The sequence below is a fragment of the Protopterus annectens genome, chromosome 8.part0 (genome assembly GCF_019279795.1).
Source record: "Protopterus annectens isolate FY-2018-M chromosome 8.part0, PAN1.0, whole genome shotgun sequence".
Classification (NCBI taxonomy): domain Eukaryota; kingdom Metazoa; phylum Chordata; order Ceratodontiformes; family Protopteridae; genus Protopterus; species Protopterus annectens.
Window position 1 is genome coordinate 1115876346 of NC_056741.1, and position 18289 is coordinate 1115894634.

Sequence of the window (18289 nt, forward strand, 5' to 3'; positions counted from 1 at the left end):
CAAAAATATTTCAAAAGCTCCTTTATAAACACATGAATACCCACAGCCATGACTATGTGGTGAGCAACCTGACTTGTAAGACATTCTGCAAACTTATTGCCTTGTAAAAGTAACCAGCTATGTTTCTAAAAATATAAGTGAATGTCAATTTAAATATTTTTTTATTTGACCAGGAAATTTCAGACTGTGGATCATTCCCACCTACAAAAACTTTGGTATAAGCACATCGACTTTTTTTTAAATAGGAAAACTAATTAAAATGTATTAATTTCTAAGTTTATTCCAATCCAACAATATCTAGAACGAGAACTTTAACTCTGAAGGTTCGATTAAATATCTGAGTTAGGACCATTGCCATTCTTTGTATTTTTCTTTCATCACCCTTACACTTGACTTGTCTTCACTCAGGTTAGTTCTAGATGACAGTTTGGTAAAGGAGTCAGAGAGTTCCCCTGCAAATCCCCAGTCAGAATCACAGGATAGTTGACTGAACTGCAATAACAAATTCAGCATGTATTCATATAAGTCAGACATTATGCTTTTTGCATTGCCCTGGAAACTAGCATAATTCTTCCTATTACTACTGGAAAACGCTAAAAACAATCCCATACCCATAATGGAACAGCAGATATTCTTTGGCTTTACCCCGGCCTGTCCTTTTAAACTCTGCACAGAACTAGCATCTAGTTTTGGCCTGACTCAATTAAAATGCTAAACTGTCACATCTGTCGTCAAATGCACGACGAGCTCTGGCTAAGAACGTTCTCATTCCGAAGCTGAAGTATGATCGCCCATTCATTGCCCTGCAGTGCAGCAGTTTGTCTCTTCCTGTGCAAAAAAAGAGCCATACTACTCTTCAGTACCTTACTGTCTAAAATTATCACTCAGAAGTGCTACCTTCTGCTATATTTGCTTCAGACTTCTAGAGATCAAGCATGCAGTTTACATAACAATGACAAATTACAATGCAGCAGTCATGCACTTTAAGAAGTCTCATTAAACAGGCAATAGGTGAGAAAGCCTTTTCAAAAATTGGGCCAACTTCATAGTACTGTCTTATAGGTTCATAGGTGTATACTAGGCTGATGTCCACTAGGGCTTTTATAAACCTAGCTGTGCAATCCAAATGTGTCCCACAAGTTTTATGTTTTAGATATTTTATGTAGGGGTGATCATTGTGACATGATTTACTGTTTGCCTTTGTTCAGAGGCACGGGTGACCAGACCATTGGTGAATATCGAATTCCCATCCAATGGTCTATGTTATGCTTAAATAGGTTCAGATGGACTTTGTTTCACTTGAATGGGGATGCTATTCCAGAGAATGGGAATTCTCTGGGATATATATCTCTCTCTCCAACATATCTCATCTATGTCACAGGAAGAATTAGGATCTTTAGATATAGTAGTTCTGATGTGCAAAAGGTTTATCAGAGTGAGGTCCAGGGATGCCTCATATGTAAGAGACAGTACAGAGAGAGGGCTTTGAGGTGATCCCCATAGGACATTATGTTTATGCACTGTATTCTTTTTGTAAAGAACCTTTGCAGACATTCCATTTGCTGCGTGTGTCTGATCAGGCACATGCTAAGATGTCATACTCTATGGTGGATCTAATGATGGCAGAGTACAGTGGTGTAATGACTTCCCTGGACTTAGATGCCATGACCTTACTTAGTAGTTGAGTAGCATATGAATATTTCCTTACCACCTTGGAAACATGTTGGTGAAAGATTAGGTGACTGTCTACATGTGTTCCAAGTTCCGTCATTGTGGAGGTGATGTCACCAGTCCAAACCTCCTGTGTCCTGTCAGTGAGACAGCTTGTATAGGAGTTTATGCCTAATTCCATAAGTTTAGCAAAGGGGTATTTTATCAAATGTCTTAGCCAAGTCAAAATAAGCAGTATTCACTGTTTTACCCTCATTCATTGCCTTGTTGACCTGCTCACTGAGGTCCACCAGGTTCAGTAGAATGTGACTATCCTTTGACAAAGTCAAACTAAGATGGATTTGCATACAAGACTAGTCAGACTAATGGGCCTGTAATTTTAGGGATTTGTTGATGGTCTGCCTTTATAAAGAGAGGTGACAGTTACAGTCCTCCATTCTCATGGAACGAAGACTGTTTTTAAAACTGTAGTTAAATACTGACTCCAGTGGCCCTGATGGGCCATATTTTATACCATTCAGGAGGTGCCTTGGTATACTATCAGGGCCTATTGAGGCTGTGTTCTCGGCCTCACCAAGGGTAGCCAAGACTCTTTCTATTTATAGTTAGGAGTTATGTTTGAAAGTATTTCTTGAGAGGTAGCCGGGATGAGCCACTTAATGGAATCAGTGAACCGCAAAGGGCTTTAGAACAAAGCTTGCCAAAAATAATTCCTGTAAATGTTTTAGGGTTAATGGTTAACTTGGTGTGAAAAGGACTACATTAGGTGAAACACTAGACATAACTGCAAATATGTCACTCCAAGTGAATAATTTAACATTTTGCAAATAGTGTACACAAAAGTGAATGTTGCATTGTAAGTACTGTGTATTAAACACAACTACATGAAATGTATTTCATGTACAGTGAATGTGTATATTACTGTAGGCCTGTACAAGACACATGATGATTCGCATACTGTAAATCTTCTAAATTGTTACTTTTATATTTTGAAGTTTTTGTACTGAAATAGCTCTGTGCACTTTCTGTACTAAGTGTCTGGAGCCCTGTGTGTGTGTGTGTTTGTGTGTCTGTGTCATTTTGAGATGTAGCTGCATCATGCTGCAGTTTATCAAGACAAAACCCAGCAGAAACAATGGGAAACCTCTGATCAAACTGCTTAGAATAAATGCATGGGTCCTGTGGGATGAGGGGAGATTAGGTATTTTATACCCCTTTCAAGGAGTCAACAGGTTACAATTGATGGTTTAATTTCAACTTCTTAATCAGATTTAGTGGAACTATCAGCAAGTCATGGAACATCAGGTACAGTTTGGAATCGCTTGCCTGTGATCCATTGTTGAGATTGCAAAACCCAGTAAGTCTTGCTTCCATCTGTTCACATGAGGTGGGGTAGCAAATTCTTACATCACACTGTCTTTGACAAAAGAGAAATTCACAAGAGAGTGTTGCTCACTAGTATAGCAATCTTAAGCCTGGTACCCATTGTATATATGTATGTGTATGTATATAAACTATATTATTGCTCACTGGTATGGCCATTTTTAAGCCTGCTACCCTGTATATGTATGTAGAATGTGTGTGTGTGTAATATATATATATATATATATATATATATATATATATATATATATATATATATATATATATGTGTGTGTATATATGTGTGTGTATATATATATATATATATATATATATATATATATATATATATATATGTGTGTGTGTGTGTGCATATGTATAAACAATGTGTGTGTATTTGTGTGTGTATATGTATATATAATATGTGTGTGTGTGTGTATACTTCTAAATTTCGAAGTTTCAGAATTTTGAAATTCTTATGGTCGAAACCATAAGATCAAAGTTTTGAAACTTCAAACTGTTTAAATGGAGATCGTCGTACAGTGTGGAACTGTATATTTACCATTTTTCTTGAGTTGGTATATTTAATTATCAGGGGGTGTAGGGGGGCTTGCGCCCCTGCAAAAACATTAAAAAAAATATATATATGTATATATATATATATTTTTTTTTTCAAAGTTTCAAAACTTCAATCTTATGGTCTCTGTGATGATAGGAGCTCCTGCCAGGCATGCCAGGAGAAATAAGGCAGTGGATGTGTAACATATGACAGCACAGCTAGCTGAAATTTTGTAAATAACTATGGCATTTGTATATCAAATTGATGTGTACAGATGCTTATGCTGAAAATGTATTTGTGAGGTTTCCTTGTGTTAAAATGTATCAGCAGTGTGCCCTGCTGGAATGAAAAGAAATGTTCATGCATTACTGTAACTGTTTAAATGTACACATTGTAACAGCAAATACCGGAAGTGAAGAGATCAATCTTAATCCACCTGACTTTGCAAAATATCTTGACATTAAATTACTTTGTAGGTTAAGCCATAAAGATGTTATTTCACTGTTTTGAATGGAGACAGAGACATATTCTCTTGGCTAGAGAATAGTTGATAGTAACTGTAGGAAGAGTGAAATGATTTTATGACCCAGCAGTTGTACCACATCTGAGCAAAGATTTATCTGTGTGTATTGCAGCACATATGTGCTAAACTCTGGTAGCTTCTGGTGATGGGGGATGGTGCAGGAAACAGAGTCTGATGGCCAGATGTATGTGATGTCATTTTGTACAGAAATAATGTTTTAAAATTAATGGAGACTGAAGTCTCAGCAGCATTCTGTATTCTGTCTTGAATCTGACAACAAAGACCACTCACACATCTTGCCTTGCTCTATTCAGTAAGTAAGAACAGTAATTATTTTAGTCAGTCAGGTATAGTTATTGACATTAGCTAAGTACTGTGTTTCTGTAACTGTGTGAAACTTTCCACCACTGTTATTTTTAATATTCCCTATGAATGAAATTCTGGTATTTACTGTAAATAGATGTTTAGTATTTTCGTGTTCTTTTATTATTTATTATTAAGTGTATTTAAACTTTTCATTGTGGCTGGTTATTTTTAGAAAATATTTAAGTTTTGGAAGTATTTGCACATATTTATTTAGTAATAACTCTGACTACTCCTGAAAGCCTCGCTGTTTGGTCAACATTATCATTTGTATTAATAGCAACTTCAGTCAGTATAATTGGGTACCCCTTTAAGAGCCTTATAGTAACTGACTGGTGGCAGTAAAACTACCTTATAGTCTGGCAAAGATGGTAGTGCAGGTAATCTGTGCCATCCTTTCCCAAGGGTGGGTGTGTGTGTGTGTGTGTGTGTGTGTGTGTGTGTGTGTGTGTGTGTGTGTGTGTGTGTGAAAACTAAATCTCAGTGTCTGTCAGCTACTTGGGGCAGGGACATGAAGCACTGGTTTTGTAGAGAGGGTGCTGGAGGACTTGGCTTGGATACTCAGCTGAGGACCTAACCCTACAGCTGTACCAGTGGGAGTCTTATTGGGGCCCTGGAGGGAGACAGAGACACCCAGACCCTGGACTGACTGTGTTCCCTATGTGCTCTTAAGGGAAATTGTGCATGATGCAGAGCGGTCTGCATCTGGAAATACTGAGTGTATCCATTTGTATTCCAAGTAAACATCTGTCTTCATTGTCAGCAGTGAGGATTAAGGCTCCTTTATTACTGGCCCAGAGTGGGTACATCACAGTCTTGACCATAAGAAAGTCACCAAATTAAAGGTAGGTTAGTATAATACAAACAAGAATTGCAGTATGAAGTGAAAGAAAGGCAGACTTATGGTATATTTAGAAAGAGAACCTGGGGAGAGAAATATACCCCTAAGAATGGCCTTTAGTTCTGATGCTGCAGATTATATTAGACTTTTGGAATGAAATAGTTACCTGAGGTAGAACCACTGTGTCTGTATGATGGCCTGTAATAAGCAAGGAAGTATTCATGAACACATTTTCTTGTGTTAACTTTACATAGCATAGGCCCAACAGAGTGAGCTGTAATGATCTCCATGTGAATTTTCCTCTTGGGTGAAGAAAGCTGCAAAAACTGTTGTAGTTTCGCATCCATAATATTTGATGTTATGTGTCTTGATTGAAGATGGCTTGCATGTGTTTTGTCAGTCATCAGAATAAACTTGGAATGAATCCTTTGTGGAAAGTATTGTTTCTGCCATTACATTTTGTAACTTGTAAAGAGGAATACTTCAGAGAATTTAATTCTTAGTACCTTGTTTAGTTTTCAAGTTATCTGATTTGAGTCCCTATTGCCAGAGTGGTCAAATTCCAGAAAAAAAAATGACAGATCAATGGGAAATCCATTACTAGATTTATAATGCAAGGAAAGGGGGCATGGATTACATGGAGTACTGTGATTACAGCCCACAAATGGGGAAAAAACACTTTTTATGTGCTTCCACACCCCGGAATTGGAGAGAAATCAACTTTTATACACTTCTCTGTCATTGAGGTGTAGAACAGTTTTTGTTTTTTTGTATGGACAGGTTAAAACTGTTATGCTGCAGACACTCTACTAGAGCAAAAAAATATGACACTACATAACAGTGATGAGAACCTAAAACAACTTTTAAAAGCGTTAAAACTTAACATTGCAGTATACTGTACAGTCTTTTGAATAGCTTGCCAAATTCATTAGGGCATTGAAAAATAACACTATAAAGAAAAAGGGCATCTTTATATGGGGATGGTTACAGTTTACTGGTAGTGGTTTGAAAGGAAAAGTGGGAAGGTCATCCTGTGTAACACTATGTTCAGAAGTTACACTGTGGGGTTACTACTATGGAAAACAGAAAGCAGTAGTCTAGCAGTGGTCACAATCAAAACTGCCTACTAGCAATATTGTGTATTGTTCCTGATAATTCCTTACATTTGTGTTTAAGAAGTTGGAGGCTGTATGTTAATATATGTAAATCTTTGTCAAGTGTGTGTGTGTGTGTGTGTGTGTGTGTGTGTGTATATATATATATATATATATATATATATATATATATATATATATATGAATCTACTTCTGATCAAAAGGATACTTTATTGAATAACAGAGACAGCCGACTTAACTTTAGCGAAAGTGCTCTTGCACTTAAACAAAAACACACTTTCACAAAGAACACTTTATTGGAATACAAAAACAAAAAAAAACTTTCTACAAACATATTTTTGCAGGGGGGGCAAGCCCCACTGCACCCCCCCCCATGTGGGAGGCTGCTCCCCCCACACCTCCCACTGCTTGTATATACTAACTCCAAGATCACAGTACAGTGGGGAAAAGGGTATATTTCCTTATTCCCACTGTACCACCATCTATAACAACAAGTTCTCTCAACATTATAGGTTCCCCTCCCAAAAAAGCTCAACAGCAATTAGAAATGAATGCACCTAGAACCGCCGACCAGTCTTCATTAAAGTGTTCTTCGCGAAAGTGCGTCTTCGTTTATGTGCACTTTCGCTAAAGTGGAATTGGCTGTCTATTATTCAATAAAGTGTCCTTTCGATCAGAAGTAGACCCATATATATATATATATATATATATATCTACACACACACACACACACACACACACACACACACACACACACACAATACATTTACTATTAAAATCTGGAAATGCATTATTTCGTTTAAACATGCTGTTGAAATGAAATAGCAAAAACAAGAACGTTTTTATGCCAACATTTCGGAATATGTTAAAGCTGATTTTGGGTATGTGATGTTTTGGCAAAAGTTACTGTTGAACTGCATTTGCCATCCGGACATCGGTATTATGCATTCACTAAATTTACTTTTGATTTAACAAATGTTTGAAACCATTTATTTGATGTTATGGTACTCAAAGAAGTGCATTTCTGGGTTTTAATAGTAAAAGTATATATGTATATATGTGTGTGTGTGTGTGTGTGTATATAGGTTCATAAGTTATCACTAGGCTACCTGCCCTTGTGGGCCATTTTAAACCTAGTCAGTTGGTCCATCTGAGAATCAAACCCTGCACCTTCTGTCTGTAAGGTAAACACCTTAACCATTATGCCAACCTCCCGATATATGTGTGTGTGTAGATATATATATATATATATATATATATATATATATATATATATATATATATATATATATATATATATATATATATATATATATATATATATATATAGATATATATATATATATATATATATAATATATATATATATATATATAATATATATATATATATATATATATATATATATATATATATATATATATATATATATATATATATATATATATATATATATATATATATATATATATATATATATATATATATACATATATAAAATCTATATATTTGTGTGTGTTGAAGTTTGCATCTTGAAATAGTCACACTTTCACCTTTTTTTTGCAGCTTGGAGAGAAATATGGTGACATCTCCACATTCTATATTGGTCGCTCCCCTGCTGTGATCTTAAATGGGATACATACAATTAAAAATGCATTCGCACACCAACCCATTGAATTTGCAGGAAGACCTAGTATGCCGCTGTTGGAATGGATTATACACGGACTAGGTAATCTGAATGAATCTGTACATTTTGTAAGAGAGTGAAAGAACATCTGTAGGCAATTAAAGTCAAAGACAGCAGTAATGTTTTGTATAGACATTCACAAGTGTGTGGTTCTTTTATTAGTATCATAAATTGTTTATTATGATGTCATTGGTTTAATCAATCAGTTAAATTGTTAGTATTGTGGTAGGATCATATATTCTGAAGAAGTACTGAAGTGGATGAAAGCGCTAAATGAAGTATTATATTTGTGCTTCTTTGTGTGAGTCTTTTGAAGGTGTTTGTCTGTTGTTTGTGAATTTTCATTCTTCATTTTCACCACATTACTATTTAGTTGTTTAGCCTAAAATATGAATTTGGGAACTCATGCAGACAGTAACCTAGCCCTCAAGTCACTGTTTAACTATAGTCTTAAACAGGCTGTGTGCCATGTGACTGGAGGCCTGCAACAGTCATCCCTCTTCTTAAGGGAGGACATTCAACAGTCCCATTAGTCTGACTAGTCTTTTATTTGCAAAACTGTGGAAAGAATTATAGTGGAAATTATCAACAAAAAAATAGGAGACCACCGGACACACTGGATGCATCCCAGTTTGGCTTTGTCAAAGGAAGGTCATGCATATACTGAATCTGGTGGACTTGTTTGAAAAGACCACTAAGGCATTGGATAAGGGGAAGACTGTGCATGCTACCTACCAAGATCTGGTTAAAGCATTTGGCGCAATACCCCACTCAAGCATAGCTAACAAACTTATGGAGCTAGGTATAACTTTTATAACATGCTGGATAGCTAGCTGGCTGACTGATAGTACCCAGGAAGTTAGAATCAGTGAGGCCTCCTCCACAGAGAGATTGGTCTCCAGTGGGGTCCCCTAGTGCACTGTGCTGGGCCCACTCTTTAGCATCTACTTCTTGGATGTCAAAGCCAATGTCAAAAGCCTTTGCTTGACTAAGTTCACAGATGTTTGCAAACTTTGAGCAGTCATTGTATCCCCCAAAGATGAGAACACCCTTCAGGAAAAGCTAATAACAAATGCTCAGTCCTAAAGCTGTGATTTAAATCTTAGTACCAAGAAATGCATTATTGAACCTTTTGGGAAGTCTACCTCACTAGGTAACTATGTTATCAATAATAGTTTCATAGTATAGTACTAGGCTATCTGCCCTGGGGCATTTGTAAGCCTAGCCATAGTGATGTGGCTTTTGCCACCCCATGAAATGGTACAAAAATGTACAGAATAAATCTAGAATACTGTGCCTCTGTCTAGTAGTGACACAGTGAAGGTCCCCTTATATAATAGAATTAGTTTACTGTGCCCCTGTCTAGCAGTGACACAGATGTGACCCCTGGGGTAAACTTACGATCTCCCATCCACTCATCAAGATTTCTCTTGAAGAGAGTCAGTGAGGGGCTCTGCCTAATACGAACTGGGATCCTGTTCCAAAGCATGGGAAGCCTCTGGGTTATGAATCTATCCCTCCAGCATGTCCTATTCATACTTGTGCCGAGGTTTAAGTCTTTAGCTCTCGTGGTCCTGATGGATTTGGATTTTTTGAGGTGGAGCATGTCCATCAGATCCTGATTGGACATGGCCTTGTAAGTCAGGCAGAGATCACCTCTGAGCAGGCGGTATGCTACTGAATAGAGCTGAAGTTTCTTTAGTCTGGCAGAATAAGACATATGTTGGAGACGCTTGATCCTTTTGGTGAGGTACTTTTGTGGTCTCTCCAGCTGTTGCAAGTGCCGGGTGAGGTACATACCAAATGGGGCATTGTACTCAATCATGGGTCTGATGAGGGAGGAATATAGGGGTACAATGACATCCTTGGATCTGGATGTGAAACCCTTCATGATGAGGTGTGCAAGGTAGAATGTTTTTCTAACCACTTTGGCAACGTGGGTGTCAAATGAGAGGTCTCTGTGTACTTGGGTCCCTAGGTCTCTGATTACTTTTTCCGTATTCAGTGGGTTGCTGTCTATGTGATAATTTGTGGGTACTTTGTTTTTTCCAAAAGGGATGACTATACATTTTTTGGCATTTAGTTTAAGGCCGTGACTACGGCACCAGTTGTCCGTTTCAGTGAGGCCTTTTTGTAGGATGTGTGTATCTGCTGGTGTATCGACTATGGCGCCTAGTTTGCAGTCATCTGCGAACTTTGTCAGCCACAGCCCTCCCAGGTTTGCTTTAACATCTGAGAAATAAATGCCGAACAAGAGGGGTCCCAGGACAGATCCCTGTGGGACACCACTTGTGACTGGCTTTGAGTCTGGCATTGCTCCAGCGATTTTAACTTTATGGGTTCTGTCCTTTAGCCAGTTTGCAACCCATCTAGTGACATAAGGGTTTACTTTTAAGCTGTTTAGCTTATCTATGATGCCTCAGTGGGGTATTGTGTCGAAGGCCTTAGCCAAGTCCAGGTATGCTGTATGGACTGCTTTGCCCTCATCAATGGCTCTAGTGACTGTTTTGAAAAAGTCAACCAGGTTTAAAAGGCAGGATCTGCCCTTTACAAAGCCGAACTGGGTGGGGTCAAGCGTCTGTAGGTCCCCTATGTCTCCGTTTATGAGTTCCATAATGATTCTTTCCATAGCTTTGCAGTCCAGGCTAGTCAAGCTTATGGGGCGGTAGTTTCCAGGGTCTGTAGAGGCACCCCCCTTGTGGAGTGGGACCACTGTTGCTGTACGCCAGTGTTCAGGTACATATCCCGAAGTAAGGCTAAGGTTAAATAGTATTTTTATGTGTGGGTTTAGCTCCTCTTGGAGTTCACGTAACACGCACCCTGGGATACCGTCAGGTCCCATTGATGCTGTGTTTTTTGCTTTGTTTAGGGCGGTTCTCACTTGGACATCTGAGATGACAGGGAGATTACATTCAGCTGGGATAAGTATTTCTTCTTTTGGGGGTGAAGGAGGCGAGAAATTTGCATTGAACCTGTCAGCCAGAATGTTAGCAATATCTGTGGGTTCAGTGTATTTTTTGTTGTTGTGAACCAACTCTGAGCATATCTGAGGGTTTCCGCCCAGGTTTCTAACATAGCTGAAGAAGGCTTTGTGGTTATCTTTAGTGTCCTTAGCGATTTTTCTCAAAGTTTGCCTTGGATGTTTTTATGAGAGAATGTAGTTTTCTGCTAATGTTCCACCCTTAAAAGTTTATTCACTAGTCAGGAATTTGGGACCTTATGTAGACATTAACCTAACCTTCGAGCACATGTCCAAGTTAGTAAGAAAATCCTTCTGTGTTACTCAACTTACAAGCAGGGGCATGGCATGTCCAGAGAGATCATCATACCAGATTACTTGGCCCTCATCATACCCATCATAGAGTATAATGCCCCCTTCGATATGTACCTGACCAGACCCATACAGCAACTGGAGTGTCCACAAAGGTTACTTCCAGAAAAAATACAGGGAGTAAACACAATGTCCTGCACTGATCACCTCTAAGCTCAGTCTCTTTACTTGGTATCATACAGACTTCTGAGACATGATTTTTACTTGGTATACAGGGCATCCCTGGACCCTGTTTTGATAAATCTTTTGCACATCTGTAAAACAAACAGAATCAGAACTACTAGATTAAAAGATGTAAATTTTGCTTGCAACATAAACCGGACATGGTGGAGAGACTGATACGTTTCTCAGACAATTCCCATTCTCTGGAACAAGCTTCCCATCCATGTGATGCAGAGTTCCTCTCTATCCCTTTTTTAAGTGCAGCTTGGACCAATGCATTGGTAATAGGAAATTCACCCTGGTCTGTCTTATGTGTCTCTGATGGGTCAAATTTGGGTTGTACGGCTAGGCTTATAAGAGCCCTAGTGGTCATTAGCCTAGTATACACCTATGAATCTATGAAAGGATAAAAACTAGCATTCAGTCAGTATCAAATGAGTGAAAAGAAGTGGGGGAGTCTGTAACTAAAGACTAACTTGATCTTGAAATTGCTCCCCAGATGAAGTGTCTGATTAGTGGTACAGGCACTGGAGGGAATTATGCTGGGGGGGGGGGGGCAGCCTAAGGTCACTACATTAAGGCGTATTAAAGTCAGGTGATCTCTGTACTGAATAAGAAATGAGCTGCTTAGTTGGGAGGTTGCACAGGCACCTTCCAGGACAGTGATTTGTGGAGCTGGCAAAGCTGTAGCGAGGGGGTAAGAGTCCACGCACACTCCCCAGTGGCAGTATGATGCTGTAGGAGTATCCTTCATCTCCTTACCAGTCCTAGATGTGGGTTAGTTTGAGCCCAGGGCAGGCTAAAGCAGGTGCAGTACATACAGGGTAACACAGAGAGATGAGCTGATGCTAGGTGATCAGCTGTAGGAAGGAAAAATTCAATTTTGACACCATAGAAAAATATCTTATCATGAATAGACAGAGAAATTAATTAATCTGACATATCCATACAGCTCATTGAAAATAGATCTGTAGATCAAGCAGACACGAAATGTAAAGATCAGCTTACCTAGTGTAGCTGTAACAAGTACTGCTTTAAATATACTTTGACTATCTGTTATCACCAGTTTCAAAAACGCTGCACCATTTTTTTCTTACCATGGCCTTATAGCCTGAAATGTAAACTTTTGCATGTACTAAGATAGGATTGTGTAGTCTTGAATGTAGTGAATGACTGGGTCTGAAAGCAGATTTGCAAATGTATGCAGACTATAATGTGAAAATCAATAGCTTGTAACAAGGAAGCCTACTACAGGCGCACAAGCATGAACATTTTCATAAGACTCTAGAATCGTAGTTCTGTATTAGAGAAAATGTAAAATTATCAATGCTTAAGGGTAAAATTACACCTGTTTGATTCAAATTACCTTAGAATACATCATTGTAAACACTTGCTATTTGGAATATTGGTCTTAATTTTGATTAAAGTAAAAGGTTTTTAATGTTTACAAACTCATGATGTGTGCATTGGGTGTTTTCCATTAAATACATTTCATAATAATGTTCTCCAGACTCTCTACAATGCTACATTAATGCCCAACATCTCGGGGGGGGGGGGGTGTAAGTGGTGGCTGTTACTTTCAGAAAAATAATGCTCTGTACTCCTATTTTCTCCTTTTAGGAATTGTGATGGCTCCATATGGCATCTCCTGGAAACAGCAAAGAAAGTTTGCACTGACATCCCTTAGAAACTTTGGTGTGGGAAAAAAGTCTATGGAGGAACGGATTTCTGAGGAGGCAGTTTTCCTAATTCATGGTATTAGAGATGAAGCAGGTAGAGTTGAGATTCTCACATTTTCAATAATATTTTATTATGAGTAGATGTAGGTTACTCCCTTCTTAATTTTTATTTACCATTTGTTGACCAGGGTAGAGGACGGATCCATGTGGATCATTTTCAGGCTGAGTCCAGAAAAGTAATTACAAAATTGATAGTAAGCTGTTTTACAGTACAGATGAAGAGAAAAAATACAGTATTAAGCATGGAAGAACATTATGATAACACTGTAGAGGTCTAAAATACTTGACTAGTTTTGCCTCTCTTAGTTCATTTTGGCCCATTCTTCTCTCCTTAACCATCCTTGGTCGGGTAGATTTCTGAGTGAAGTATTACTGCACTATGATGCTTCACTGCTCACTTACAAGAAACTTTATTAATTATGGTTGTCTTTGTTGTGTTGCAGAATGCCAAAATCGTGAATATCGTGTTTCTTACATTCTAGTGTAACTTCATTTATATGGTCATGTTTTATTTCAATTTGTTTTCTGGGGTAGAGGACTGGTCTAGGTGAACTTTTCCAGGCCAATACAGGGGATATAAAACATTTAAATCAAGATCATGATAAATCAAGAAACTTTTTCATAAAACAGTTTTCCAAAATTTCTTCTTAAAGAAATGAGGAAATTTTATGCCTCTATATACTCACAAATAATTTAGTGTGAAAAGATAAATTCAGCCTCTGTATCAGAATATAAAGGATTATTCATTTTAATATTAAGACGGGCCAAAAAAGTAGCTCCAGAGATATTTGATATTTGAAGAGAAATACAGACAAAGGCACCCAGATATGGAAATTTCACAATATAAAAAAATATGATTACAAAGGGGGAATGTAGAACAGAAGATTAGTAAAGCAGAAGTTAAACAAATAGAAGCTGAAGTTATGGAATACATAACAACGTGAAGTATTTACTGTAGAAAGTCTGACAGGTTATATCACAACATAATGGAGCAATGAGTCCCCAAAGTAAAGAGAAATAGGTGGAGCAGGAGACATCTGAAGAAATATGAACATGGGAAAGAAAGAGATTTAAAGTAATATGGTGTAGTAATTATGCAAAGAAGAAAGCAAAATTAATCAATACAAAAAAAGCAGCACCAAAGATATTTGAAGAGAAATACAGGCAAAAGCATTCAGATATGGAAAATTTTACAACACAAAAAATAAGAAAACCGGGGGGTGGGGGCAATAGAAAAGATGATTAATAATGGAGAAGTTAAAGAAATAGAAACTGAAGTTGTAGATTACCTGAGAAGTGAAAGATTTAGTGTAGAAAATTCAGCTGTGATAATGTTACAGCGTGATGGAACAATGAGTCCCCAAATTAAGGAGAAGCAGGTGAAACGGGAAGCATCTGATCAGTTGCCAAATGAAGATACTCTGGAGCATTCAGTGGGAAGCCAGTGCAGAAGTTTACTTTGGAGTTGCAAAGCAAGGGAAGGAGCAGGAAATAGTGCAACTCTAATGTAGTCGGTGTTGTGGAGTGATTGGCCAGTGAGTTTCTGTATGAAAGCAAAAGATGATGCAGAATGCAGCTGAAGAGAATGCATCACATTTGCTTTTCCTGTTCCAACTTACAGTTGTGGGGTGATTGACTGACCCCAAAAAGTATCAGATCAGTTGAACAGGAAAACAAGATTCATGCTTATCAAATGTTATAAAAAATAAAATCAGTGTATACCAAGATTATGTATCCCTCTTTTTGAAGGAGGTGTAGGCCTCCTCAGAAATTATTACGTGTATAGATCTGCAGTTGTAGGACTGCTTACATGTCTGTTGACCTCATCAGATTCCATCATGATGAAAGTTTTGAAACATGAAGAGAACAAATCCAAGATGGCTTCCTTGCTCAGTTTAGCATAAGTGTATCTGTGTAAAGCGGGACTGGAAACCATACCCGAAGAAGACAAAAATCGGGCAGCAACTAAATGTGCTAAAAAACAAAAGAAAATTTAAGGAGAAGGATCAGATGAGAAGACGAGACTGTGGAAATACATAAATATAGTTTCAAGTACAGACAACAACTCCTAGAACAAATTCATGCTGGTGGAGCAATGGTGCAGTGGTTAATGTTGTCACCTCATAGCAAGAGGTTCTCTGGTTCAATTTTTTGCTGGGGTGCCTTCTTTGTGGAGTCTGCATGTCCTCCCTGCATTCGCATGGGTTTCCTCCGGGTACTCCGGTTTCCTCCCATATTCCCAAGACATGCAGCTGGAGCATTTCTCTCCAGGCCACTGCTGAAAATAGGCTTTATCCTAGTCGGACTTTTCCGGTCAACAAATGTTAAATAAATAACTTGTTAAATGTCAGTTAGGATCTGATGCAGCTAAGCAAAGGTGAATTTAAACCAAAAGATGAAAGATTAATATTAGTGGCCCAGGATAGTGGACTATGTACACATTGGTTTACCAAGTCCATTGAACATGTGGGAGAAACGGACAAATGCAAGCTCTGTAAAGCAAAACTGGAAACAGTTGTACGTCTAGATCCTGGGTATGATACACTAATGGCAGAGGGCCTGTATTGTGAAAGGCATAATAATGTGGCAAGACTGCTGTATTGGAGATTGTGGAAACATTACAATATTGCAGTAGCTGAGAAGCATTGGAGACATGACAAAACACCAAACCAATGCACAGAAGGACGGTCAGTGCCAAAAAGTACAAGCTGAAGACTCGTCACCAACCGAAAAAAAACAATAAGGCACTGTAGAGGTAGTAACAGATTCCAAGTATGCCCAGGTTAAAATAAAATTTTAATTAAATAATCAAAATAACACACTAACTTTAAACCAGCAAAACAAACAACTATTGCCACAAAACACTTAACAGGATCACCAAGTTTTTCGTCCTGGCTTAGGACTTCTTCAGACATACTAAATCATTGTCCACTGCCCCTGTATTTATATTTGTTCCTGCTAAATAATTAAACCAAATTATCCAATTTAAAAACTAATTACATCATTATTGATAAATTATCTTCTTGCACAAAATGAAACTATTTTATAATGTGAAATCCTTAAAAACTCTTCTACACTTAATAAAAGTTCAGAGTATGTTCAACATCTGTATAGTACCAACATTTCATTTACAAATGGACCATTATTATTTAAATAATTGTGTTATAAGTATGAAAGTACTGTGGAGGAGAAATAAAAAAACTAACAGATGTTACGTTTATTTATTTTATTTTTTATTTAACATTTGTTAACCGGGAAAGTCTGACTTAGAATTAAGCCAATTTTCATTGGAGGCCCAGGGAGAAATTCTCCAGACGCATGTTTTTTGTAACATGGGTGGAAACCAGAGCACCCAGAGAAAACCCACACGAACGGAGGGAGGACATGCATACACCACACAGAAGGCACTCCAGCTGAGCATCGAACCAAAGAACCTCTTGCTGTGAGGCGACAGCGCTACTGCTGCATCACTGTGCCATCCAAGTTGAAAGAATTTTTAAGTTATATTGATAACACTACAGAGTTCCTTAGTTTCACCTATAATATTAGCAAAGAATCGGTTCACTTTTTGGATGTGGCTATATATAAAGCCCCTAGAATTTAATTCCACAGTTTATAAGAAAAATACTTTTTCCAGTTCATATTTATATTTCACCAGCGCACAACCTACAAACAAAAAAGAAGTATTCTGAAGGGAGAATTCATCAGGATATCAAGGATGACCTCGGATGAAGTGGACTTTACGAATGAATGTGAGAATTTGAAAAGTATGTTTTTAGAGAGAAAATATCTTAGAAGACTAATTGACGCAGTTTTAAATGGAGGAAAAGAAGGGAGGGAGGAAGGAGAGCTATAGTCCCCTGTGGGGTAAAGGAAACATTATTTTGAAGTATAGCAACTTAAACAAGGACATTAATGGTATTAACAATAAAATGGTTGAAAATTCAAGGACACAGACAGGTGCATTTGTTATGGAATTTAGTGGGGATGCTATGGTTATTAAAAATTTCCAAAAATTGGAACATGCTTGCAAGTTTTTCAGATTTGGAGGGAATATTTAAACAACCATTAAAATTCATTTATAGGAAGAGTAGTAGTATTAAAAAAATATTTTGAGACTGATCAACATAAAAGAATGGAGGATCCATGAAGAAGAAAATGTACATATAAATGTGAAAAATGTTCCCAGTGCCCACATATCAGTAACACCAAGTATATACGTACAAAGTAGAGACAGATATGTACAGGCTAAAAGATATACAAATTTTGATAGCATGGGAGTTGTGTATTTAGTGCAAAGTTAAAAGTGTTTAGTGTTCGATGTGGGGGAAAACAGAACAGGCCCTAAAAGGTAGAATCTATGAACATTTATATGACATTCAAAAGAAAGACATCGCAAATGCATTATACAAGCGCATACTGTAAATTGTAAAGATGACATCTTCACATTTTCTGTTTTGGAAGATATTCCACAAGATGCTTGAGGGGGACAATGCAAGACTAAAATTGAATACTTGGAAATAAACTGACAACTTATTTTAGAAACCAGTAAATTCCCAGGATTTAATGAAAATATCTCAGTGGTTCCAGTTCTAAGACTCAGGTCTGCTAGGTTATAATTATCTTAAGGGCAGTTTTTAATTTTTAGTTTTTTAGTATTTATTAGCTTTAGGATTCTAATTATTTATTCCAGTAGATGGATATTTATATTGTTATTGTTTTTATAGTTTTTATGAACAATTTGTAGATTTAACTGTACCCTTTGATTAGCAAGATTTGTTAAATGTGTGCTATAACATGTTTTTACAGGATAGGTTTTATTAACACATTTTTATTAGTTATTTTTACTTTTGCATTACAAGATTAGGACATTAGAGGGCAACAACAGAAAAGTAGTTTTTTATTTCTCCTCCACAGTACTTTCATAGTTAAAACT

At 37.4% G+C, this 18289-nt stretch overlaps 1 protein-coding gene across 1 annotated transcript in view; it reads left to right on the top strand.

The window, feature by feature from the left end:
* The window catches only part of LOC122809266 (cytochrome P450 2J4-like), a 668981-nt gene that overhangs the window by 88499 nt on the left and 562193 nt on the right, over positions 1-18289 (top strand). Inside the window, exons 2-3 of the mRNA XM_044080640.1 lie at positions 8001-8163; positions 13235-13387. Of these exons, the coding sequence (XP_043936575.1) occupies positions 8001-8163; positions 13235-13387 (316 nt within the window). The remainder of the gene's footprint in view (positions 1-8000; positions 8164-13234; positions 13388-18289) is intronic.